This window comes from Rana temporaria, chromosome 7 (genome assembly GCF_905171775.1).
Source record: "Rana temporaria chromosome 7, aRanTem1.1, whole genome shotgun sequence".
NCBI lineage: Eukaryota > Metazoa > Chordata > Amphibia > Anura > Ranidae > Rana > Rana temporaria.
Genome location: NC_053495.1, coordinates 49,518,385 through 49,542,830, shown reverse-complemented (window position 1 = coordinate 49,542,830; position 24,446 = coordinate 49,518,385). Strand labels below are relative to the sequence as shown.

The 24,446-nt window shown below is 42.7% G+C and overlaps 1 protein-coding gene across 6 annotated transcripts in view; it reads left to right on the top strand.

Moving 5' to 3' along the window:
* Positions 1 to 24,446, top strand: part of ATG7 (autophagy related 7) — a 353,330-nt gene that overhangs the window by 33,737 nt on the left and 295,147 nt on the right. For all 6 annotated transcript variants that reach the window (XM_040359335.1, XM_040359333.1, XM_040359332.1 and 3 more), the window contains exons 7-9: positions 4,168 to 4,314; positions 5,097 to 5,185; positions 18,528 to 18,649. In XM_040359335.1, the coding sequence (XP_040215269.1) occupies positions 4,168 to 4,314; positions 5,097 to 5,185; positions 18,528 to 18,649 (358 nt within the window). The remainder of the gene's footprint in view (positions 1 to 4,167; positions 4,315 to 5,096; positions 5,186 to 18,527; positions 18,650 to 24,446) is intronic.

The following is a 24,446-nucleotide window of genomic DNA, read 5'->3' as shown; positions in this document are numbered from 1 at the left end:
AGTCTTCCTGGTAGCTCCAGCATGGCCCAGAAGGGCATGGTATTCACTAATCCTAAGGATGGTAGTGGGAGACCCTTGGACTCTTCCTCTACGGCCAGTACTGCTATCGCAAGGTCCGATCCTCCACCCTGCCTTACGGCATCTAAATTTGACGGCCTGGAAGCTGAATCCCTGATTCTCAGGGGTAGAGGTCTGTCTCAGAAAGTAATCTCTACCCTAATCAGAGCCAGGAAACCGGTCTCTAGGGTGATTTATTACAGGGTCTGGAAGGCCTATGTAGGCTGGTGTGAGTCCAAGTTATGGCTTTCTCGTAAGTTTACCATCGATAGAGTATTAAGTTTTCTCCAGCTAGGAGTGGGTAGAGGACTGGCATTAAGCACAATCAAAGGACAGATTTCTGCTCTGTCAGTGTGGTTTCAGCGGCCGCTGGCCACCCACTCGCTGGTTAAGACCTTCATTCAAGGGGTCTTACGTATTAATCCTCCAGTTAAATCCCCGCTTTGTCCGTGGGATTTAAATCTTGTTCTGTCAAGTTTACAGAAACAACCTTTTGAGCCGTTGGCTGAAATTCCTTTGGTTTTACTGACAAGGAAGTTACTATTTTTGGTCGCCATAGTTTCCGCCAGAAGAGTATCGGAATTGGCAGCCTTATCCTGTAAGGAACCATATCTTATTTTACATAAGGACAAGGTCGTTCTCCGCCCTCATCCTTCCTTCCTACCAAAGGTTATATCCAGTTTTCATCTAAACCAGGATTTGGTATTACCATCCTTCTTTACTAAACCTACTTCCAGAAAGGAAGGGTTGCTGCATACCTTGGATATTGTCAGGGCCATGAAGGCCTATCTTAAAGCTACAGAGAAGATCCGGAAAACAGATGTGTTGTTCATTTTACCGGATGGGCCCAAGAAGGGGCAGGCAACTGCAAAATCCACCATCTCGAGGTGGATTAAACAGTTAATCACTCAGGCCTACGGCTTGAAGGGGTTGCCTCCTCCGTTATCATTAAAGGCTCATTCTACTAGGGCCATGGGCGCCTCCTGGGCAGCACACCACCAGATCTCTATGGCTCAAGTTTGCAAGGCGGCAACCTGGTCTTCTGTCCACACGTTTACAAAGTTCTACCAGTTGGACATAAGAAGGAATACTGATACAGCCTTTGGGCAGGCAGTGCTGCGGGCTGCAGTTTGAGACCCTCGGATTCCGGGGGCTCCCTTTTGAGTAAAATTTAAAATTTAAATTTATTTTTCTCAACTAAGTTGGATTTATTATGATTTGAGTATATCTCTAAATTAAATCCTTTTGTCTTGGGAAGATGTCTCCCTCCCCTCATTGTAAGCATTGCTTTGGGACATCCCACTAGTAATGAATATGCTGCTCTGTGTCCCGTGATGTACGATAAAGAAAAAGGGATTTTTAATACAGCTTACCTGTAAAATCCTTTTCTTGGAGTACATCACGGGACACAGAGCTCCCACCCCTCTTATGGGGACCATTTTGGGAGGCATACTGCTTGCTACAAAACTGAGGTACTCCTCCTATGGGAGGGGGTTATATAGGGAGGGGCACTTCCTGTTTGAGATTGCCAGTGTCCATCACCTGAAGGTACTCCATATAACCACTAGTAATGAATATGCTGCTCTGTGTCCCGTGATGTACTCCAAGAAAAGGATTTTACAGGTAAGCTGTATTAAAAATCCCTTTTTTTCTAAAACGCTGCACAGAAAATCTGTGTAAACAGATTACAGGGCACCAGGCAAAATATTGTCTAAACACATAGGGATACAGAACATACCTCTGCTCCAAGTGGTTCCTAAGAAAAAAATCCACCAGGCAGCAAGAAACCATTAACTGGTCGGACTCTCCACTCTCTCACTGCCATCACAGCGAGCTCACACCAGGCCTTTAGGGTCTCAGTCCCCCTCACACTGTACCTGTACAGCACTGTACTGGAAACACCATGGTCAGTAATGAACTGCACAGGGTTCCATATCCGAAGGGTCCAGCCCCCCAAATTATCAGCCCCTGATATTTAAAGAAAGTTATAAAAATCACAGATTTTTACAAAATGTTCGTAAATTTACTGACGGTTGGCAGTCCTGGTCCAGCACCACATTACAAGCAGTCCCTGCAATGTCCTTATTCATTGTAATAGGGCACGGGTACCATCCATTTTGGCATAGTAGCTATAAGAATGGATCTAACCTACCAATCTCCTGATCCTTGTATTCACTTGTGGATCTGGCATTGTTGAGATAGTTGAACTTCAGTGACCAACCTCTTCAAGACACTGGCAAAAAAGAGTAGAGTGTGTTCTATATGGGAGAGTTTTTGCTGTTTGTTTGGTCTGCCAGTGTCCATTCACCTATAGGTGGCACATAACCCAGGACAGGTAGCCTATTCTGTGCCCCATGATGTACAAAGAAATTCTGTTTTATTGCTTCTATCTGAATACAAACCTCATTGCTCGTACTGAAAATATTTATAATGATATATTTTTAGCTAAGGCTAGGTTCACATCACGATTTTTACATCCGATAATCGGACCGTTAAATCGGATGGAATCGTATTTGACAAAATCGTATGTAATCGTATGTCAAAATTTATTTTTTAAATCGGATTCATAAATCGCACAGCTAAATTTTCCATCCGATTTTCACCAAAAATAAGAAGATTCTTGAAGTTTTTAGCTCGTTCCAGTGTCTAGTGCGCATGCGTAATAAAAAAATCGGGTACGATTTATCTGATAAAAATGCACAGTCATACGATTTAGATTGACCACAATATAGAAAAAATCGGACACGATTTTAATACGATTTCAAATCGGGACCAAAAATCGTGGTCAAACACGATTTTTGATGCGATTTTAAATCGTATCAAATCGGATGCACTTGGGGACCTACATTAATGAATGGAAGTGAATGGATACGTTTTGCCATACAGATTTGTACAATTTCAAACCTAATGGCGCGTACACACCATCACTTTATGTGATGAAAAAAAATGACGTTTTTAAAAACGTCACTTTAATTGACCGTGTGTGGGGGAAAACGTCGTTTTATGTCTTGTAAAAAACGACCAAAAAAAATTTGAAGCATGCTTCAATTTTATGTGTCGTTTTTCAAAAGTGCACTTTTTACTTCACAGAAATTGACCGTGTGTAGCAAAAAACGTAGTTTTCTAAGACGTTTTTTCATCCACGCATGCCCAGAAGCTACTTATGAAGCAAGCTTCAATGGAAAACGTGGTGGAACGTAACCTCACTTTGCAAGATCATTGTGAGAAAACGATGGTGTGTAGGCAACTTCGTCTTTGAAAATTGAAGTTTCAAAAACGTAATTTTTTACTTCACAGAAAGTGTCGTTTTTTTTCATCACATAAAGTGATGGTGTGTACGCGGCATAAGAATCGTGAGAACAAGTAGGATGATAAAATCGTGGCGTGAATGCACCCTTATCCTGTAAATGTTCTCTTTGTCCCTTTCTTGGCAGTCATGAAGAAGTAAAGCCAGTACACACTTTGTTTTTCTTCATTCAACCCCGCAGGTTGAACGAAAAAAAAATATTAGCTCAGGTCTGAGCCGCTGTACTAACCATGTAAGGGTTAGTTCAGCGATTTACACTCCGATCAGCGGTCTCTGACATTGGCTGAGAGAGCGGGTTGGGAGTCAGTCGGCTGCTGCTTTTCCAGCATGCACGTCCGACAAACGGCCGGCTTCTGTCGGACAGACCGACATACACACAGGCCGAGTGTCGGATGTTTTTTTTATGAATCAGCAGTTGTCTCCCGACATTTTGTATGCGTCTACGAGGCTTAACAAAGCTAGCTATCTTCACTTCTCTCTCTGATTCTCTAAGATGCTTATTTTATGCACAGTCACATTACTGACCTATTGACCTTCTGGCTCTTCCTTATTAGATCCACTTATTTTGACAGCTTTTTTTTGCCCTGTACCAACTTTTTTTGAGATGTGTTGCTGCCATAAATTTTAAAGTTATATTTTTTCTTTTTCTTAAAATGGTTTGTTTTCTCGATTTTTAAAAATTTTGATATGTTTTCTACATGACTAAAATATACGTTTTTATATATATATATATATTGTATACTGACAGTGCATTTTAGCTTTTAAAATAAAGGAAACACCTTTGACCTATTTTCCACTTCTAGGTGCTGAATTTTCAGAAAGCCTATGATGACCTCTGCCACAGTGAAGGAGCCAGTCCGCAGCCTTATTTTTTAATTCGCTACACCAAGGATACCTTTTATATGTCTCCACTGGGTCATTTCAGCCAGTTATTAAAAGAAAAAGAAAAGGTGAATAAAAAAGGCTTCCTCTCCTCATTGCCAAAATTCAGATACTTCTTAAGCATATTGCAGCTTGCCAGTCTTTTTTTTTGTTTTCACTCAGTCATTCTGCCGGTAACACTCTCTTCCAGACTTAGTATGATGACTCTTCTTTATCAGGACAACAGAAACAAGATAGTCATACAGACCCACACCCCTCTTATTGCCCATAACATAGACATATGTGGTTCTGTAGTCCTCATAAAACAATGTAACTAATAATTGTCGGTAGAGGCTGGTGGCTTCCTGTAGCTCACAAGATTTCCTGCAACATTAACGAGAACTTTTTGAACTTGCCAAGCAGATGGAACAAATGCATTTAATGGTATATTTATCAGCCTAAAAGGGACAAAGTAAGAAGATCATTGTTTAAATGTTCTCAGTTAAAATATATGTAAAACCATTCATTGGAGCTTGATATTTATTACCAAGATGATACATCCATGTTATTGGACTTTATCTTCACTTTAGTATGTGCCATGTACAGTACTACCTGCAACTAAGGCATATTATTAAATGTAAAGATTGAACAACATTTATTTTATTATGAAAACAATATTATTTGATAAATCTTAGCAATCCTGCAAGATACTATTGCCTACAGATTACCTGTGCAAATGAGGAATATGAAATGTTTGAGATCGATTAGCAGTGATTCTGTGAATGATGGATCTCCATGTAAACTGTCACATGTTAATGTACTCACTTCTGCCCATCAGTCTGTGATTAATATTATTATTTTGCTTCCTTAGGTTATCCTTGGAGTTTATGATCCGTGCACTTTATCGCAGTATCCTGGTTGGCCGTTGAGGAATGTTTTAGTACTGGTTTCATACCACTGGTATTGTATCTCAGTATTGAATATATTAATAGTCACAGCTGTACTGAATTTGTGAAAGACTATTAGAGCACACTGTGCTCTGTAACAGGAAAGGAAGGGGGAAATTACCACTGCCTAAAAGTTATTGTGAAATAGCTACTTCCTGCAAATGGCGAAATAGAAACTAATGGCATAATCAAAGATATAATGGAATATAGTTCTAAGTTTTAATTAAAAAAAAGAATATGTTAAAGGAGTTGTAAAGGAATTTTTTTTTTTGCCTAAAATTAATGTCTGCAAGGTAGACAGACAGAATAGTGTAATGATTCTGTTAAACGAGTAAATACCTATTAAATTCCTTCATCTATATCACCTCCGGCGTTCTAGTTTTGGTTCTCTCATTCACTTCCTGGTTTGCATCGCTCGTTCATGTAAGAACTACATTTACCTGTATGAACTGCGGAACGCCCAGTAATTCACACCTCCTTGAAGTCTCTAACATGTAGAGAGCGTCCTGCCGCACAGATGTAGTTCCCAGGAGGGAAGCAAGTTTCTGACCACCATAGTAAAGCCTCCCATCACGGTGGTCAGTAAAATCAGACAAGCAGGAAGTGAACAGAGAAGAAATAGAGCAACTTCTGAGCAAAAACGAACAATGAGGAAGTGAAAAGAGGAATGTCTGCAGGTAAAGGATGCTTATTATGAAAAAAACCCTTTATTTACAACCCCTTTTAATGTATAGAAGTTAGAATATAGAACTGAACCATCAAGATTACAATATAAAACTGGACCCGCAAGGTTAAATTGTGTGATTTTAAAAGTGGTTTTTAAAGGCATACATAATCAACTTCAAAACTCTATTGCCCTACTGTTCTTGTTTCAAACCAACCAAAATCCACCTAAGGACAGTCAGATTTGCAAAAGGTCCTGACCATCTTTTGTCTCGGGGAGTAGTTATGCCAGTACCTCTGGAGGGCAGGTTTAAAGAATTGTATTAAAATCTGTTCAGTTTCAAAACCCAACAGGGGTATTCATCCTATGCTAGACCTAAAATCCCTAAATAAATTCCCAAATTTTGCATGGAATCAGCAAGGTCAGTTATTGGGTCTCTGATAAGAGGAACACTTTTCAATCATAGGCATTTGGGATGTCTATCTGCATACTCCCAATTATTCACCTCATCAGCGGTTTTTATGCTTTTCAGTAAGAGACCAACCATTCCAGTTTGTTGCACTGACATTTGGCCTATTCTATGCTCCCAGGGTATTTGCAAAGATTCTTTCAGCTCTTCTTGCCCTTCTAAGAACTTAAGGGTATCTAGATCACAAGTTATCTAGACCGACTTATTCAGAAGGACTCCTCTTCCTTGTAGCTATCTGAAAATGTCCACACGACAGTTCCGATGCTTCAGTCTTTTGGTTAAGTGATCTGCTTTCAAGCATCTGCTCTCCAGCCTTCTTTTCGCCTGGAATACTTGGGTCTGATTCTAGACACAACCAAATCAAAATAATTCCTTCCTGAGAAAAAACTGATTTTCCATGAGATTTCTGAGTCTCACGGTGACCCTTCTGCAAGGCTGTTCCATTTGCAAAATTTAATTCGCAACCACTAAATCTTGTTGCCAGGAAACAAGCATGTTCCCATCTCTCAATATAACCATGCTCTTATCCAGCCAAGCAAGGAATTCCCTATTTTGGTGGATCTCCAACCCAGCCTTGACAGTGGGGAAACTGTTTGTCATATCCCTGGAAAATCATAATGGATAGATACCAGTCTTAAAGCCTGGGTAGGAGTGTTCCAATCCCCTCACAAATCAGGAAACATGGTTATTGGTGGAAGAAAAGCCCCTCAAAAACATCTCAGAGCAATAAGAATGGCACTGCACCACTGGACTCCCCTTCTTTAGGACCACGCAACCAGGGCAAAATCGGACAATGCTACAGCTGTGGCCTACATCAATCACCAATGGGGTCTCCAGAAGTCATGCAGCTTTGATGGACGCAAGCATATCATCTCATGGATGGAAAAACACAACTAGTCAGTGATCTCTAATTCCCAGGAGTAGACAACTGGAAGGTGGCTTACCTCAGCCCTCACCGGCTGAACCAAGGGGGATAGGTCATTCAACCTGAGATCTTCAACCTTGTATGCCAGAGCTGTGGGCCTCAGATATGAATACCCTGGCCTCCAGAAGTTATCTTCTTTTTTTTTTTTTTCCAATGCCTCTAGCCCTGCCTTCCAATGCTTTGATAATACCCTAGTTTCTAACCTATGGCTTTCCTCCAGTGCAAATTCTGTCTCGGAATAGAGCAACATAAGAAACTGGTGATTTACATTGCACCTGTATAGCCCAGAAGAACTTGGTAGCCAGACCTGCTCAGTCTACTAGGAAAAAGTAATTCCTGAAATATCTACTCTTGTACCTGGTAATCCTTCTTTGGATAGTAAGAACACAGGCACTTAAGCTCAGTGATTACTCTGAGAGTTACATGGCATTACTACAATCAGGATTTGAACAATGCTTTGCCTTAAGCAACCTGAAAGGACAGGTTTCAGCCTTGTCCATTATTTTCCAAAAACTGACTTCAGTCTCCTCCAGAAACCTCCATTTGAACCCACCAGGGACTTCCCCTTAGATGATCTCTTGCAAAGTGGCCTTCTTGGTGGGCATCACATCAGTCTGATGTGTATCTGAGTTAGCAGCTCTTTTGTAGAGAGCCATTTCTTATTATTCTCAATGACAAAATTGTCTTGCGCCCAACACCCTCCTCTTGCCAAGATGTTCCCAGCCCTTAACCACATTAAAGACGACATCCTTCCCTCTGTGCCTGGCCCTAAAGCTCCCAAAGGAATATACTCTTCACTGTCTGGATTGTAGTTGGAGTCATCAGTGTCTATCTCAAAGCAACAGCGTCTATCAGGAACTGGGGCTCTTTAGTTGTCCTACCCTCAGGACCTTGCAAGGGACATCCTGCTTCCAAGTTTACCATTGTTGGTTGGATAAAGCAATGCAATCTACAAAGCTTAAAGGACTCCTCCAGCACTTTTACGCACTCATTCTGCCAGGTTGGTAGGTGTTTCCTGGGTATTCTGACATCAAGCCTCTGTTGTCCAATTTTGTTAGGCTGCCACCTGGTCCTCTGTACCTATTCAAAGGGACATCCAATCTTCTGCAGATGCAGCTTTCAGCCACAGGGTTCTTGCAGCATCAATTAGCAGTTCTCTGAAGTTGGGCCTGTTAACCCTTGTTGTCTTTGGACCTGTAGGCACAGTTTGTTTGTCTGGTTGTTGACCATTCTTCTCATTCATTCATTCATTCATTGCTTGGGCCTATCTCGGGGTCTATGAATATTAAATCTGTGTCATGTACTGTACAATTTAAAGTGATACTAAAGTTTACTGTTTAAGTAAAAATTGGTTAAACTAAATTTACAGACCGAAGTCCATCCCTTTGTTCTAAGAATGAAATGTTACTTTGTTTATAGTTATCCGAGATGTTGAGATAAACATTGCAGGCGTCATGTACATTGCTGCTGGTAAACGGACGTTTAAGAGCAGTTGGGCCTTTTTGTTCAGCTGCCCCTGAACTCTCCTCTGTTATTTTATCAGTACACAGAGTTGTTTCTAGGCAGTTGAGTTTAAAAGCATGTGTTGGCAAGCAAACAAAATGCGTTCAAGATGGATGTTCAGAGGCATTTGAAACACCAAACGGCTTGTAAACGAGGTAACTCGCGTTTAGCCGCGTCTTGTCTACAGGCGTTTTTAATATTTAAAAAAAAAAAAACGATGCTAAACGCGGCATGTAAACGTGGCAGAATGGATGTTTTTAAACGTCTGTTACGATCTGTAAAGTTAAATCTTTATAGGAAGGTTGTAAAAAGTCTTGTGTACATTAAGCCTAAGACGCAAGCAGAGAACTTTCTGCACTTGTTACATAGAATCAGGAAATGCTGTTTTAAGATCGGGAGGGGAGTAGAATAGCGATTTTTGATTCATAAGGATTAATCATGCAGCTCTATCATAAAAAATATATATTCGCACAGTATCCCACAAAAGTGAGCACACCCCTTACATTTTTGTAAATATTTTAATATAGCTTTTCATGTGACAACACAGAAGAGTGTACAGCTTGTATAACAGTGTAAATTTGCTGTCCCCTCAAAATAACTCCACACACAGCCATCAATGTCTAAACCGCTGGCAACAAAAGTGAGTACACCCCTAAGTGAAAATGTCCAAATTGGGCCCAAAGTGTCAATATTTTGTGTAGCCACTAATATTTTCCAGCACTGCCTTAACCCTCTTGGACATGGGGTTCACCAGAGCTTCACAGGTTGCCACTGGAGACACCATGGAGCTGGTGGATGTTTGAAAACTTCACACTGGACTTCATGAACTTGGATTCTGTACTTCTCCACTTTTCCTCCAGACTCTGGGACCTTGATTTCCAAATGAAAGGCAACATTTTTCATAGTCCATGATGATTTGGGGAGCCATGTCATTTTCTGGTGTTGGTCCACTGTGTTTTATCAAGCCCAAAGTCAGCGCAGCACTCTACCAGGACATTCTAGAGCACTTCATGCTTCCCTCTGCTGATACGCTTTTATGGAGATGCTGATTTCCTTTTCCAGCAGGATTTGGTACATGCCCACACTGCCAAAAGTACCAATACCTGTTTTATTGAGCATGTTATCCCTGTGCTGGATTGGTTGGCCAACAAACTCGCCTGACCTAAACCCCATCGAGAATCTGTGGGGTATATTATTAAGAGAAAGATGAGACACCAGACCCAACAGTGAAGATGAGCTGAAGGTTGCTATCAAAGCAACTTGGGCTTGCATAACACCTTAGCAGTGCCACAGGCTGACCACTTCTATGCCACGCCGCATTGATGCAGTTATTCATGCAGAAGGAGCTCTGACCAAGTATTGAGTGCATACTATACCGTATATAGACATACTTTTTGGTAAGCCAACTTCTCTGTATTAAAAATCTTTTTTTTTTTTATTGGTCTTGTGTAATAATCAAATTTTCTGAAATACAGTACTGAATTTTGGGTTTGCACTAACTGTAAGCCAGAAAAAATGTTGATACTGCGCTAAATTAACTAAATAAACAACAAAAGTGAAGAAAAGCTGCAACAAAAATTGTGATATACACACAATAGGATCAAAAGCAAAACGAATTAGTTGCGCTAACAGTGAATGAGTGTAAAAAATCAATATGATTGAAAAAAATATTGTCCATGGGTATACAAAACATCATACATAATAATAATATATAGTGAAAAGTTCAATTTTCAGTGAAAAAAATTGTTGAATGAAATTGTGCCCGTGACTAAACAAAAATAGAAATCCTCCACCGGTGCAGTAATTGAATAGATATCTATGCGCTTACCGGAAGGGCAAGCAAACAGGGCTTGCAGCTGAAATCCCCCAGCTAGGGTCTTAGGTGGAAATCCAGATATTATTCCTCCAAATTGGGTAGATAGTTCCGAAATCCAAGAAGCATGTAAATAAATGTATAAGCAAATAGTGATGCACCGTAGGCAAATGAACATAGGCACACCAAGGGAAAACCTCCACCGAAAAGAATCACCAAATAAAGGGGACTCTTACCAGAGATAAGTGATAAAGAGCTTGTGGCCAAACCCAGCCAGGGCCTTTAGGGTTAAATCCAATCAATCGATTCTCTCACAAAGCAAGACCGAATATATCACCATAAAAAAGAGAGATTCCACATAGTGACGTACCGTAGGTAAAAGGATTTAATAAGGTAGATGCACTTACATGGAAACAGATAAAATCAGCATATAAAAGATTTCGAGCCGGCCGGCTACTACAAACGCCCGTCCTTCGGGACCTAGACGCAGCACGTCAAAGCGTCTCCTCCTCCCGACGTACGTTTCGTCAGTATGTGACGTCGTCTGGGGAACGGGCGACGCAGTGACGTGTCGCGCTTAAATGCACATTGTAAAAAACCAAGCCTCGATATGGGTAAAGTCACGGCTAACACGCGGTAGGAAACAACCAATCGCGGAAGCCGCAACACACATCCAGGCTGATACTGCATAGACGTCGCAGAATGATCACTTGCAACGTCGGGGCAGCTTATTTAAAACAAACTAATAAATAATCACAATAATATATCGATAAAATAGTGAAACCATAACAATGAGATCTATATATATCTCGGGGCTATGTACACTCTCAAGCCGAGCCAACCACTCTGGCCCAGGAAAGAGTGCCAATTATCACTCATAGAGAAATGAGGCCCAATAATTCCCATTATAAATTATTATTAACAGAAAAAAAGGGGGAAAAAAATCAACCTCACTATGTGTAAATTATTGAGATAGCAGAAGGTTGGATACAATAAGGCCTAATTTAGTAGTACGGAAACTAACTTAAAGGGCCAGACCATATAATGGGTACTCACAAAATAGAAATAAATGAATAAAAATAAGAAAATAAAAATAAAATTAAAAAATATATGTGTTATAGAGCAAATCCTAGGTTGACACCAATGACACATACATCAAAAATCACCGAACCAAAATGTATGAATTCGGGATTAGTTGTGGAACTCGCCCCATTAGGGGTCCACAAACAAAAAGAAAAATACTTTTATAGTTAAAATAAAGCCTATGAGGGGCTCGACTCGAGTGGCCATATAACAAATACCGCCCATAAAAACTCGACTTAAATTAACATAAAATAAAAACAAAAGCAAAAAAGACATGATATAACAAAAAATATTGAGATTATCTTATGCATTGTTGATAAAAGCATTGACATCTACCTCCACATTTAAACCATGGGGGGTATAACATTTAACCTTATAAATCCATCCCATTTCAAGTCTAGAAATACTTCTTACCAAAGACCCCCCTCGCCAGTGTGGGGTGTACTTGTCAATCCCTAAAAAAACTGTTTTGGAGGGATCTTTGTTATGTGATAATAAGTAGTGTTTAGACACTGAATGGTTGGGAAATCCATTTAGGATATTCGTGATGTGCTCATTAAGCCTGACTGAAAGAGGTCTTTTTGTTCTGCCAATATATTGCAACCCGCATGGACATTGGAGCAGGTACACTACCCCTACAGTAGAACAAGTTATGAATGGCTTGATCTTATGTTCCTCTGAAGTAGATGTAGAGGAAAAAACGTGGGTTCGTCTCTGTGTGCACCCATTAAGGGAGCACACCCGACAGTTCCTGCATTGATAAAACCCTGTAAAGGAATCCAAAAATGTCATCCTCGAAGGGGGTGGTTCTATAACATTAGGGGCAAGTCTGTGTCTTAAGGCTGAAACACCTCTGAATATGACTTGTGGTGCAGAGGGTAATACTGGACCAAGAATGGGATCATTTTGTAAAATATGCCAATGTTTTCTGACTAGCTTCTTGACACTATGATGTTGAGTCGAGAAGGTAGTCAGAAATGGGACCAAGGATAAATTATTTTCTTTGGGAGGCTTTGGGATAAGAAGAGTCTCTCTATCAAGAGTCTTTACTTCGTCCAAAGTGGCCATAAGGGGGCCCAATGAGTATCCCTTTTCTAGGAATCTTTCAGTCAGGAGACCACTCTGTTGGAGAAACTCCTGTTGATTGGTACAATTCCGCTTAATTCTCAGATATTGGCTCTTAGGAACAGACTGTAACCAGGACTTGTGATGACAACTGTCAACTGGAATGTATGAGTTACGGTCCGTTTTTTTAAAATGAGTAGATGTAACGAATTTATCGCCTATAATGGAGATCTTCAAATCCAAAAAACTAATACTGGACTGGCTGGCCTCAAAATCTAAGTGAATGCCCCTGGAACTGTTATTTAACAGTTCCATATAGGCATGTAGATCTTCAAGCGATCCCTCCCACAGGAGGAGGATGTCGTCAATGTACCTCTTCCACAACTTAAGCTGCGGTGTCTGGCTAACATAGACGACATCCTCCTCCCATAGGGCCATGAAGAGGTTGGCTAAACTGGGGGCATATTTGGCCCCCATCGCCACACCTCTATCCTGGCGATAAAACTGGTTTTGAAACCAGAAATAATTGCGAGAGGCTGCAAAATGTAACAAGTCCAAAATGAAACAGACTTGTTCATCAAACAAGCCCGAATCTCGCCTTAGGTAATACTCCACAGCGAATAATCCCAGGTCATGCGGAATTATGGTATATAATGATGTGACGTCCGCAGTGACGAGCCATACATTGGGAGATGCTTTAAGGCTGGACAAAATGTTGATGGTATGCCGTGAATCTTTGAGAAGTGAGCCGCCCCAGTGTGAAAAGGGGCCTAAATCTCTCCCACTTTTTTGCTAATACCCTTGCTTTGTCTCTGCCAATACAGAATGGTGACTGCTAAGCAGAATAGTCATTCCTTTGCTTGATGTGGGTGCAACAGAGGTTCAAATTCACGTTTTTAAAACCACTTCCATAGCTGTTTTTTTATTTCTCTTTATAATTCACTTTTTCTGAGGTCTTCTGGCCGGTCACATGCTGGAGTTGTCTTATCCTCCAGGCTGTGGAAGGGAGCAGATTTCAATAGTGCACGGAATGGTGATGGTGTTTTGGCATCCATGCAGCTCTGTGCAGTAATGTACAATTTGTAAGACTAGACCAGTGACAGGAAGAATATTGATTTACACTGGTTATCACATAACCTGGAAGAGAGCCAGCAGTGGCGTTTTCTAGGGGAGAACACGGGAGATAAGGTGAGTATTATTTTTATTCCTAAAACAAAAAAATTTAAATAATACTGTAGTTATCCTTAAAATGTACCCACTATTTATTTTTTATTTATTTTTTCAGATGAAATGCTAGCTGCACTTTGGCACTGTTATGTTTATATATATATATAATCAACCAAACCCTTTCTGGAAAAAAAAAATTATACAAACAAGATCAAGGCTGCAATTTTGTTAAAAAATAAATGTGATGTTTTGTTCCACAAGGACAGCCAAGTCTTTCAACGCCGTTTGTTTGAACAAAGCAGCGGATTCTGAAAAAAACATGTCTGCATTAGTCATTTAAAAATCCCATTTTGAAAATTACATTGTACAGTATAACCCTTAAATCTGCTCTGCCATAAAAGATTTGAAGGACTAAATATTAAAGCACTTAATAATTTTAACTGTATGAATGGAAATAAATTCATGGCTTCAGACTGTTGACCTATGCTATAGGAAAACAATTTCACAGCTGTTTTTGGTGACCCTCAATAGGTTAATTTATAGTTAAAATAATATTCACCAGCTTTTATTTCCGAATGTGTCATCATGATGTTTGCATTTTAAATCTGAAACTGCAGTCCATTGAGTGATAAGGACATGGCTAACCCAGTTCTTTGTAAGAATCATCCAGAGCACATAGTAGTTTGTTCTAGGTGAAAAGGGTGACGGTTATGCTAATCGTCTTCTGAACATTATTCACTGACCTAAAAAAAAGTTAAGAGTACCTCATTTACATACCTTTTTGTTGAAGCCAAAAGATCTGCAAGGCATCAGCAACGGCAGCCTGTGAATGTATTTTATTTTACCTTTTTAAAGGTCATTGCAAGCTTATGAAATATACACTCAATCTATTGACATTCATCTATGAACAAAGTAGAAATAGACCATTTTTTTAATTAAACATATAACCTTCAAGTTTGATTCTATTTCTAGAAACTTTCTAAATCTTTTTCATTATTCAGCTTAATAGGATAAGTTCATCATTTGGATCATGTTGCACCTGTATTTAGGGTTCCAGCCTGTTCTCCTTGCCCCCTTCTCCATCACAGCGGGCGGGGGTTTTTCTCCTCCACAGCCGATGTTATATTTAAAATTGGTTTGGCTGTGCGGTGCTTCACCCACATCATTCGTTCACTAAGATCTGTGAATGAGGATAGTACAAATCCTGTCTGCCACCATGGCAGGCAGCTTGTAGTTCTCATTGGATTCTGAGCATGCTGATCAGTGCACCATTCACAAGTCCCTCCAGCTCTGGGCAGGTGTGGGCAGGTGTGGGCAGAAAGCTGGGGGGGAAGTGTCTGTAGCAGGGGTAGGCAATCTGGGGCCCTCCAGCTGTTGAACTACATTTCCCATGAGGCATTGTAAGGCTGGCAGGTACAATTTCTCCCAGAGGCATGATGGCGCTTGTAGTTCAGTAACAGCTGGGGGGCCCTAGGTTGCCTACCCCTGGTCTGTAGAATCTTGACATGATTCACTGAATGTAGGCCACAATGCTTCCTGGGGGAGTGCATATTTTTTCTTCTAAAATAATGTGCCTGCATTATTTTTCCCTAAGTCCCCTTTCACACTACCGCAACTTCAAAGTAGCACAATTTTCCTGCGATTTCACGGCCCCTGATTTTGCCACGATTTCAGGGAAGGCCTGTGTAACTTGCATCAAAGTCGGGTCAAAGTAGTACAGGGACTGCTGCTTTGAAGTCGCACAGATATAAAGGGTAATCATTGGAAATCATGGGGTACGACTTGTCATGCGACTTTGCATTACCAAGTCCCACCAGTGTGAAAGGAGCCTCAAGGTGAACTTCGTTACAATCACCTTGTAAAACAACCCATTGAGTTTAAAATAAAAATGAACTGCAAAACATTTGTTTGTGTGTGTGTTTATGTAAAAATTGCTGTAAGCTAAACGCGATTTACAGGCATTTGGTGTTTCCAATGCCTTTAAATATCTGTCCTGAATGCATTTTTTTTGCTTTCCAAAAAATGCTTTTAAACTTATCTGCCTAGAAACGACCCTGTATATATGTACTAATAAGATAACATAGAGGAGAGTTCAGGGGCAGTTGAAATAAAACGCCCAACTGCTCCTAAACGTCAGTTTACCAGCAGCATTGTACATGCTCAGTTCTTTCCCGTTTTTTCCTATAATGCGACTTCTGATGCTTAAAGACTTTATTGCCAGGCCTGAGTGTTGTCAAGTGAAGGGATATGCTTTGCTTAATGCGAATGTTTGTTTAGAGAATCATCATTTTGTATAGATCTTTGGGAGTCAGCAGCTCATTTGGAAGGCCTTAAGAACAAACTTTGAACTTGACCAGCTGTGGTTTGTTTTTATAGCATCAGCATTACTTCAGGTTGTCTGCCAACTCTTATGTTTTTTCCCCTTAAAGTGATTGTAAGGCTTCATTTCCACTGACGTTTTTACAGCCACTTTTCTGAGCGTTTTTTACAGCTTAAAAACGCCTGTCCATGTTATTCTATGGCATCATGCCCACATAGGCGTTTTTGAGCTGTAAAAAAAACTCAGGACCAGGGCGTTCTGAAGCTCCAGAGTAGAGCTGTAAAAACACTAGATGCTCAAACGCGCAAAAACGCTCAAAAACACTACCGCGGCATTTTTAAAGCTCCAGGTCACAAAAAAAATATATATATTTTTTTTTTTTACAAAATAAACATGGACAGGGGTTTTTAAGCTGTAAAAAAGGCTAACAAAAGTGGCTGTAAAAACGCCAGTGGAAATGAAGCTAAAGGTTACATTTTTTTTTTAAATAACATGTCATACTTCCCTCCACTGTGCAGCTCGTTTTGCACAGTGGCCCCGATCCTCGTCTTCTGGGGTCGCTCGACAGCTGTCTCGGCTCCTCCCCGCATCAGATAACTCCCTCTGGGAAGCGGTTTCCCAAGTGGGTTACCTTCCGGGCGCGCTCCCAAGTCCAGCATTTGCATCCATAGACACGAATGCCGGAGTTTGCCCCGCCCCCTGGTGCCCGCGTCATTGGATTTGATTCACAGCTGGGGGATCGGTAATTATCGGATGTTATTTCACCTTAATGCATAGGATGCATTAAGGTGAAAAACAGGAAGGTTTACAACCCCTTTAACATCATTTAACTATTGATTTCACAAGAGAAAAGGTTTGATTTATTGCCATTTACATTTTATTAAATATTTTTACATAGGATGTCTTCCGAAGACTGGATATGTGTCTGTGTTATGTTATTTTTCTACTGAAATGGAGCTCTCTCTAGATTTTTTTGTCCTATTCCATAAACAATTGAAGGAGCACAGTGCTAAGTGCAGCAACTCATAGTAACCAATCAAAATGCACTTTACTGAAGCTATATTTGTACACAATAGATTCCTAATGGATGCTGCGAGTGCTAAAATCTTTACTTGGCACTGTGCCCTTTGCCCTGCTGAATAGGTTCTCTTGTTAAGTTGTTATGAACTTTTGTTTCAAATGGTAACAGTGTTCTCATTATGCATTGTTTTACCTTGATCAAACAACTGTTTAAAGGTGATTTTCTTGTTCTACTGCTTTAGATGGCATGATTTAAGTCATCCAACCAGTGCTCTCCATCTCTAATTGATGTAATTGTTTTGGGTGTATTTAGCCTTTAGTATCTCAGAAGCAGGTCAAATAAAGCCTCTCTTTAAAGGATAATTCCACCTTTTGCAAAACAATAATAAATACACCCATTTTTTTTAAAACACAACGTGCATTTATTTATTTATTTTGCACTTGAGCCTGCACAGCATTAAAACCGCGATCAGTGTATTGTGGGTGCAATGCCCTGGCTCCTGCAGATTCTTCCTCCAGCACCTGGTTCATACAGAGGTACTGACCTTCAGCTACGGATCTAAAGGTATCCGTGGACTACAAAGTCAATGATGTCACCACAATTGTGCTTTGCGCTCCATTGCGATGGTGGCAGATTATTATTTATTTATTTTTTCAGTTACAGATTTCTGTAAATGAACGACGCAGCTGTGCAAAGCTCCGCTCAGACACGCCAAATTCAAATTTGACAGGAGCCAGCAAGAAGAACTCCACAATCCTGTGTTGGGTGGGTGTTGTTGTGGACACTCAGTATGTTTCATGTTGCACCCTTAATATGGGTATGACATAAAACATGATCTGAAGGGTTGAGTTAGTAGAATGAAATCTGATAAGTCGTCTTTAAATGACCCATCCAGATGCTTTTTTGGAGACTGTGCAGTGGTTTTCTTTTGAAGTACGACATTGTTTTACCTCTCAGAAGTTTGGGCTATTTTTCATTCGTTATGTGCCAATGTCACCTGGAACACAAATTATTCTATCATTTATGTATCACTCACAGTTTAACACTTCGCAATATAATATTCACTCTCAGGCATGTGCTAAAAAAGAAATTACACCTTTTTAATCATCTCCGAGTCATTCAAGTCTCTGGAATCATTAAATGAATAGAGACGATTAAGCACCTGTCACAGTGCTGTATTACTTTCCTCAATCTAATTAAAGTAAAAAAAAATATTTTTTGCTCAAAAAATCTCATCTATTAAGACTATCAGAATGTATTAACAAAAACGCTGCAAGATAATTTATCTATCATGCTGGTTCTAATTTTCATCTTTTAATTTCCAGGGGCAGCCACCTACAGTCCATTGAAGTCATCTGCCTCCGAGACCGGACTTTGCAAGGGGAGAGGGATATAAAGCATAGTATCAGCTTTGAAATTAAACTGCCCCGAGTGACACAGAATGAAGGTAGACTTATTTCATACAAAATATTTCAATTAAAATTATTATTATCATCATCCTGCTAGAGAAGAATGTAAGCTCACCTTGTGAATATGTATCACTTAAGACCCGGACCTTTATGCAGGTAAAGGACCTGGCCGATTCGGCACTGCGTCGCTTTAACTGACAATTGCGCGGTCGTGCGATGTGGCTCCCAAACAAAATTGGCGTCCTTTTTTCCCTTTCCGTCTTTCAGGACAGCCACCATTGAGAGAGATAGGCTCCTCCTTTTCCTTTAGGAAACACTGCGCCAGCACATAAATTCTCACTTCCCCCTGCCAGACCTCAGTTGTTAGTGTTTCCTCCAGTGGGGAGACACTGTGCAAGGAACCAGGCTGAACGGTCAGGGGACAGAGGCCATTCACATACCTAAGGGGAGCAGGGGCTTCCAGGGTATCAAAAGGTGGGGTACTTACCCACCGCTCTTGTTCGCCACCCCATCCTCGCCGAGCGCGGTAGTAGGGTGTGGGGGACCCCTATCGCGTCCACAGAGCCACAGCAGGGGAGGCAGCTCATCTTGCCCTGTACATTCTACAGGCCACAAATTTTTTTGAACCTGGCAGGCCGGACGGCGGGTGACGTCATCATCCGGCGCAGGGCGGATGCTTCCCCTTTGACCGCGACTTCCGGTTCCGGGTCACGGTGCGGATAGGGAGCCGGGCGCACGCTGGAGGAGAGCCGGGTCTCGCACAGGCGATGTGAGACTCTACAGCAAGCAGCCACCTGCAGTCATGTCGGCAGCATCTCCCGAGCAAGCCCAGACAACGGACGCTACCTCCAGCCAGCCTAAGGTAAGAGCACCCTGGGGAGGGTCCTCTCTATCTTAGGATTGTCCCCCCATGTACGGTTCATGCATGGGGAGGCAAATCCCCCTGGGTGGTCAGGGGGGGGGGGGGGGGAAGGCCCTAGTTCCAGCAGATTTTAAGGGACTAGCGCACTCCCGGGGTTGTAACCAGATTTTAATGTGCTGTTTTTTGTCTTTTTACCTGTATTCCAGAAAGCCGTTGAAAAAGTGGGTGGTGGAAGGACACATAGCTCTAAAAAGAAATGTGTCTCCTGTAGGGATACTCTCCCGGAATCGTGGACTAAGGTTCTGTGCAAAGATTGCATACAGTCCTTGGTCAGGGAAAGGGAGTTGTAACAGGAATCTGGATTAGCAGCCTCAGTTAAAGAACTCTCATCCACCTTTTCCTCCTTCAAATCCCTCTTTGAAAAATTGCAGCTTCCCGCTGTTCCCACCCAGGTTACAACCCAGCCACAGGCCCAGGGCTCTGCACCTGTCATGCCTGCTGCTACAGTTACGACAGATGATTCTGCAGGCCCTTCCCAGGTGGAACATAGTCTACCAGATAGTGCCACTTCCGACTCCCAAGAGGGGTCAGAAGGAGAGGACCGGGACGGGGAGTCCAGAAAACCCTCCAGGTATAAACTGTCACTGGACGAGGTAGAGGACCTCTTAGGAGCAGTTTACGCAACCCTCTGCATTCAGGCCAACAAAAAGCCTCTTACCCTCCACGATCAAATGTATAGGGGTCTGGGGGAGCAAGAGAAAAAGGGTCTTCCCAGTACAAAAGGTACTTATTGACACTATTAAAAAGGAGTGGCAGGATCCTGAAAGAAAACCCTTTTTTTCTAGATCTCTAAAGAGGAGATTCCTCTTTGCTAATGATCCCACTTCCGTTTGGAACAAGAACCCCAAACTAGACGCAGCCTTCTCCCAGGTGTCCCGCAACACCGATTTAGCGTTTGAGGACATGGGAATTCTGTCCGATGTCATGGACAAGAGAATGGATTCCCTCTTGAAAAAGACGTGGGACTCTACAATTGGGGATCTCAAACCAGAGCTAGCTGTTACGGTTGTAGCCCGCAACCTGGAGCATTGGCTCTCTAAGATACAAGAGCACATCGAAGCGGGAACAGCGAAGGAGACCATCTTGTCTTCCTTCCCTACTATCCTGCGAGAGATCGCTTACATCGCAGATGCCTCAGCGGAATCAGTCCGTATGACAGCCAGATCGGCAGCCCTGGCTAACTCGGCCAGAAGATCCCTCTGGCTCAAGACTTGGCCTGGCGACGGCGCCTCTAAAACCAAGTTGTGCGGGATACCCTTTACGGGAGACCTGCTCTTTGGCCCAGGCCTAGAGACAGTGTTAGACCGCACGGCGGACAAAAATAAGTCCTTTCCTCCCAAGCGGAAAACCCTGGTGCAGACAGGGAAGGGGTTTCGTCCGCAAAGGCGAAAAAGGGTCCCAAGGCCAGAAAAGGGTTTGGACCCCCAAGGGCAGGGGCAGAGGAGCGGCAATTTTTCACGCTCCAAACCAGCCCCCTAAAAACCCATGACGCCGTAGTCCGAGTGGGAGGAAGACTGGGGGCCTTTTTCCCACAGTGGGAGGCAATTTCCCCCAACAGGTTCATCCTGGCGGTCATAAGGAGGGGGTACCGTCTGGAGTTTTTGACACCACCCCCCCAGAGATACCTAGTCACTCAGCTACCCAAGAGCAGAGAAAAGTCAGAAGCCTTGCTGGGGGCCCTAAGGGAGCTAGAGGATCAAAACGTAGTCCTCAGGGTTCCAGGGACAGAGGAAGTGAAGGTATTTTATTCACAAATTTTTGTGGTGAAAAAACCCTCAGGAAAATTCAGATTAATTCTGAATTTGAAACCTCTGAACAGATCCATTGTGTACAAAAGGTTTCGCATGGAATCGATATTTACAGTCAGAGCCCTTCTCCCCCACAACTGCTTCATGGTATCTCTGGACCTCAGGGACGCATACTTACATGTCCCTATCGCAAAGAGCTCGCCAAGTTTTCTGCGAAAAGCGGTAGACCTAAACGGAACAGTTGTACATCTACAGTTCCAAGCTCTGCCATTCGGGCTATCCTCTTCGCCCCATATTTTTACCAAAGTCTTGGCAGAACCCATAGCGTTTCTGCGACTCCAAGGAGTGTCCATCATAGCTTACCTGGATGACCTGCTTCTATTTGCAGCATCTCCAGAACAGCTATCCAGGGACCTGGAAATGACAAAGAAGGTTCTGACAGACCTGGGGTGGTTACTGAACTTGGAGAAATCCAGTTTGATCCCATCACAGCGTATCACTTATGTGGGGTACCTGTTGGACTTGACTCTTTTAAGAGTGTTTCTCCCGATGAAGAAGGTCGTAATGTTGGACAGAGCAGTAACTTCCCTCCAGGGCAGTCAACAGGTCTCGATAAGATCTCTGATGTCAACACTAGAGCTGTTGATGTCTACCCTCCCAGCAGTCCAATGGGCAGGCCTTCACTTTCGCCCCCTGCAGGCCTTCGTTCTGAGGGTCTGGGATCACTCACTAGGGGTCCTAGACACCTTAATCCATGTACCAGACCAGGTAAAAAGATCCCTCTGGTGGTTGAGGAAGGTCACAAACCTAACACAGGGATGTCTGTGGCTTATCCCGGTGTCTCGGGTGGTAACCACAGACACAAGTGGCAAGGGCTGGGGGGCACACCTCGGATCCCTTCCAGCGCAAGGCATCCGTAGTCACGAGGATCTAAAGAGATCATCCAATTGGAAGGAACTGAGGGCAGTGGGTCTAGCTCTCAGGTTTTTTCAGGAAGAACTCCAGGGGCACCACACTCAGGTGAGGTCGGACAATTCTTCAGCCGTGGCTTACTTGAACAAACAGGGCGGCACAAGAAGCGGAGTTCTGTCGGCCCTAGCGGCAGAGATTCTGGGCTGGGCCGAGATCCACACCCTCTCACTTTCAGCAGTCTTCCTGAGAGGGGAGAAAAATGTGACATCAGACTTTCTCAGTCGAAGACAACTGAGGGAAAGCGAGTGGTCCCTCAATCTGGAGGTCTTCTCTCTCTTGGCCAAGAGATGGGCCCTCCGGAGGTGGACCTCTTCGCGTCAAAAGAAAACACGAAAACCCCCTGTTTTTTCTCTCTAAACAGGGGAAAGGGAGCGCGGGGGGTAGACACACTGTCCCAAAGCTGGCAGTTCAGAATATGTTACGCATTTCCCCCACCAGCGCTATTACCCGCAGTTCTGAGGAAGTTTTAGATGGAACGCACTTCCCTGATCCTTGTGGCATCATATTGGCCCAAGAGGGCATGGTTCTCGGTTCTCAAACAGCTAGCTGTAGAGCCCCCCTTATTTCTACCACTGAGAGAGGATCTCCTCTCGCAGGGCCCAGTCCTCTGCCCGCAAGTGCACAGGTGGAGGTTAGTGGCGTGGCTACTGAAGAGGCCATACTGAAATCAAAAGGGTTTTCAGAAGGTTTAATTGCTACCCTCCTTAATAGCAGGAAGAAGGAGACTCGCAGAATCTACAGGAAGGTTTGGCTTTGCTTCAATAAATGGTGCGTAGAACGCTTCTGTTCAATAGAGAGCCCCACGGCCATTCTAGAGTTCCTTCAGTGTGGGGCGGATAAGGGACTTTCAGTAAGTACCCTCAAGGGTCAGATTTCAGCACTCAGTGCATATTTAGAGAAACCTCTGGCCACCAACCCCTGGGTAGTCAGGTTTTTCAGGTCTCTATCCAGACAGAGACCAGCTCAGGGTCCACCCTTCCCCAGTTGGGACCTGTCCCTAGTATTGCAGACCTTAACGGGTACTCCTTTTGAGCCCCTAGACAAATGTCTACTAAAGGAGCTGACCTCAAAGACCGTATTTTTGGTTGCAGTGACCACTGCTAGGAGGGTCAGCGAGTTAGAGGCCTTGTCGATCAGACCCCCTTTTTGTGTTGTTTTCCCAGATCGGGTCGTTTTTAAGACCGATCCAGCTTTTTTACCCAAGGTGACTTCAAAATTTCACAGGAGTCAGGAAATAGTCCTACCTTCTTTTTGTCCCAATCCCTCAGGGGAGGGGGAATTACGGTTCAGTACCTTGGATGTCAGGAGATGTATCCTGCACTACCTAGAGCTGACAAAAGCATTCAGAAAGTCAGACTCATTATTTGTTTTGTTTTCTGGTACCAGGACGCACTATTGCCAAATGGCTAAGGGTAACCATTGGGCAGGCATATACTTTGGCTGGTAAAGAGATCCCTACAGGGATAAAGGCACACTCTACCCGAGCTTTGGCAGCTTCTCAGGCAGAAAAGGCTGTAGCAACGCCGGAACAGATATGCAAAGCAGCAACATGGTCTAGCTACGCCACTTTCGTTAAACACTACAGAGTGGACCTGGTGTCGGCAGGTGAGCAAGCCTTTGGGCGAAAGGTTTTGCAAGCTATAGTCCCACCCTAGCTGGTAAGTGCTTGCTTATCCTCTCAATGGTGGCTGTCCTGAAAGACGGAAAGGGAAAAATGGAGTTACGCTTACCGGTAACGTCTTTTCCAGTAGTCTTTCAGGACAGCCCTAGTTACCCACCCGAATAGAGGGAAGTCTCATTAAAAGACCAGGACGCAACATGGTAATGATATATAATGGTATGTTATTAATGTGTTCTTGTGTCTCCCCAGCTGACCGGAGGTGATCTTATAAAAACTGAGGTCTGGCAGGGGGAAGTAAGAATTTATGTGCTGGCGCAATGTTTCCTAAAGGAAGAGGAGGAGCCTATCTCTCTCAATGGTGGCTGTCCTGAAAGACTACTGGAAAAGACGTTTCCGGTAAGTGTAACTCTATTTTTTCCCCACAAATACAGCTTTCTTTTGGTGGTATTTGTTAACCTCTGTTTTTTTTTTTTTTTTTTTTTTTTTGCGCTATAAGCAAAAATAGAGCGACAATTTTGAAAAAAAATGCAATATTTTTTACTTTTTGCTATAATAAATATCCCCAGTTTAGG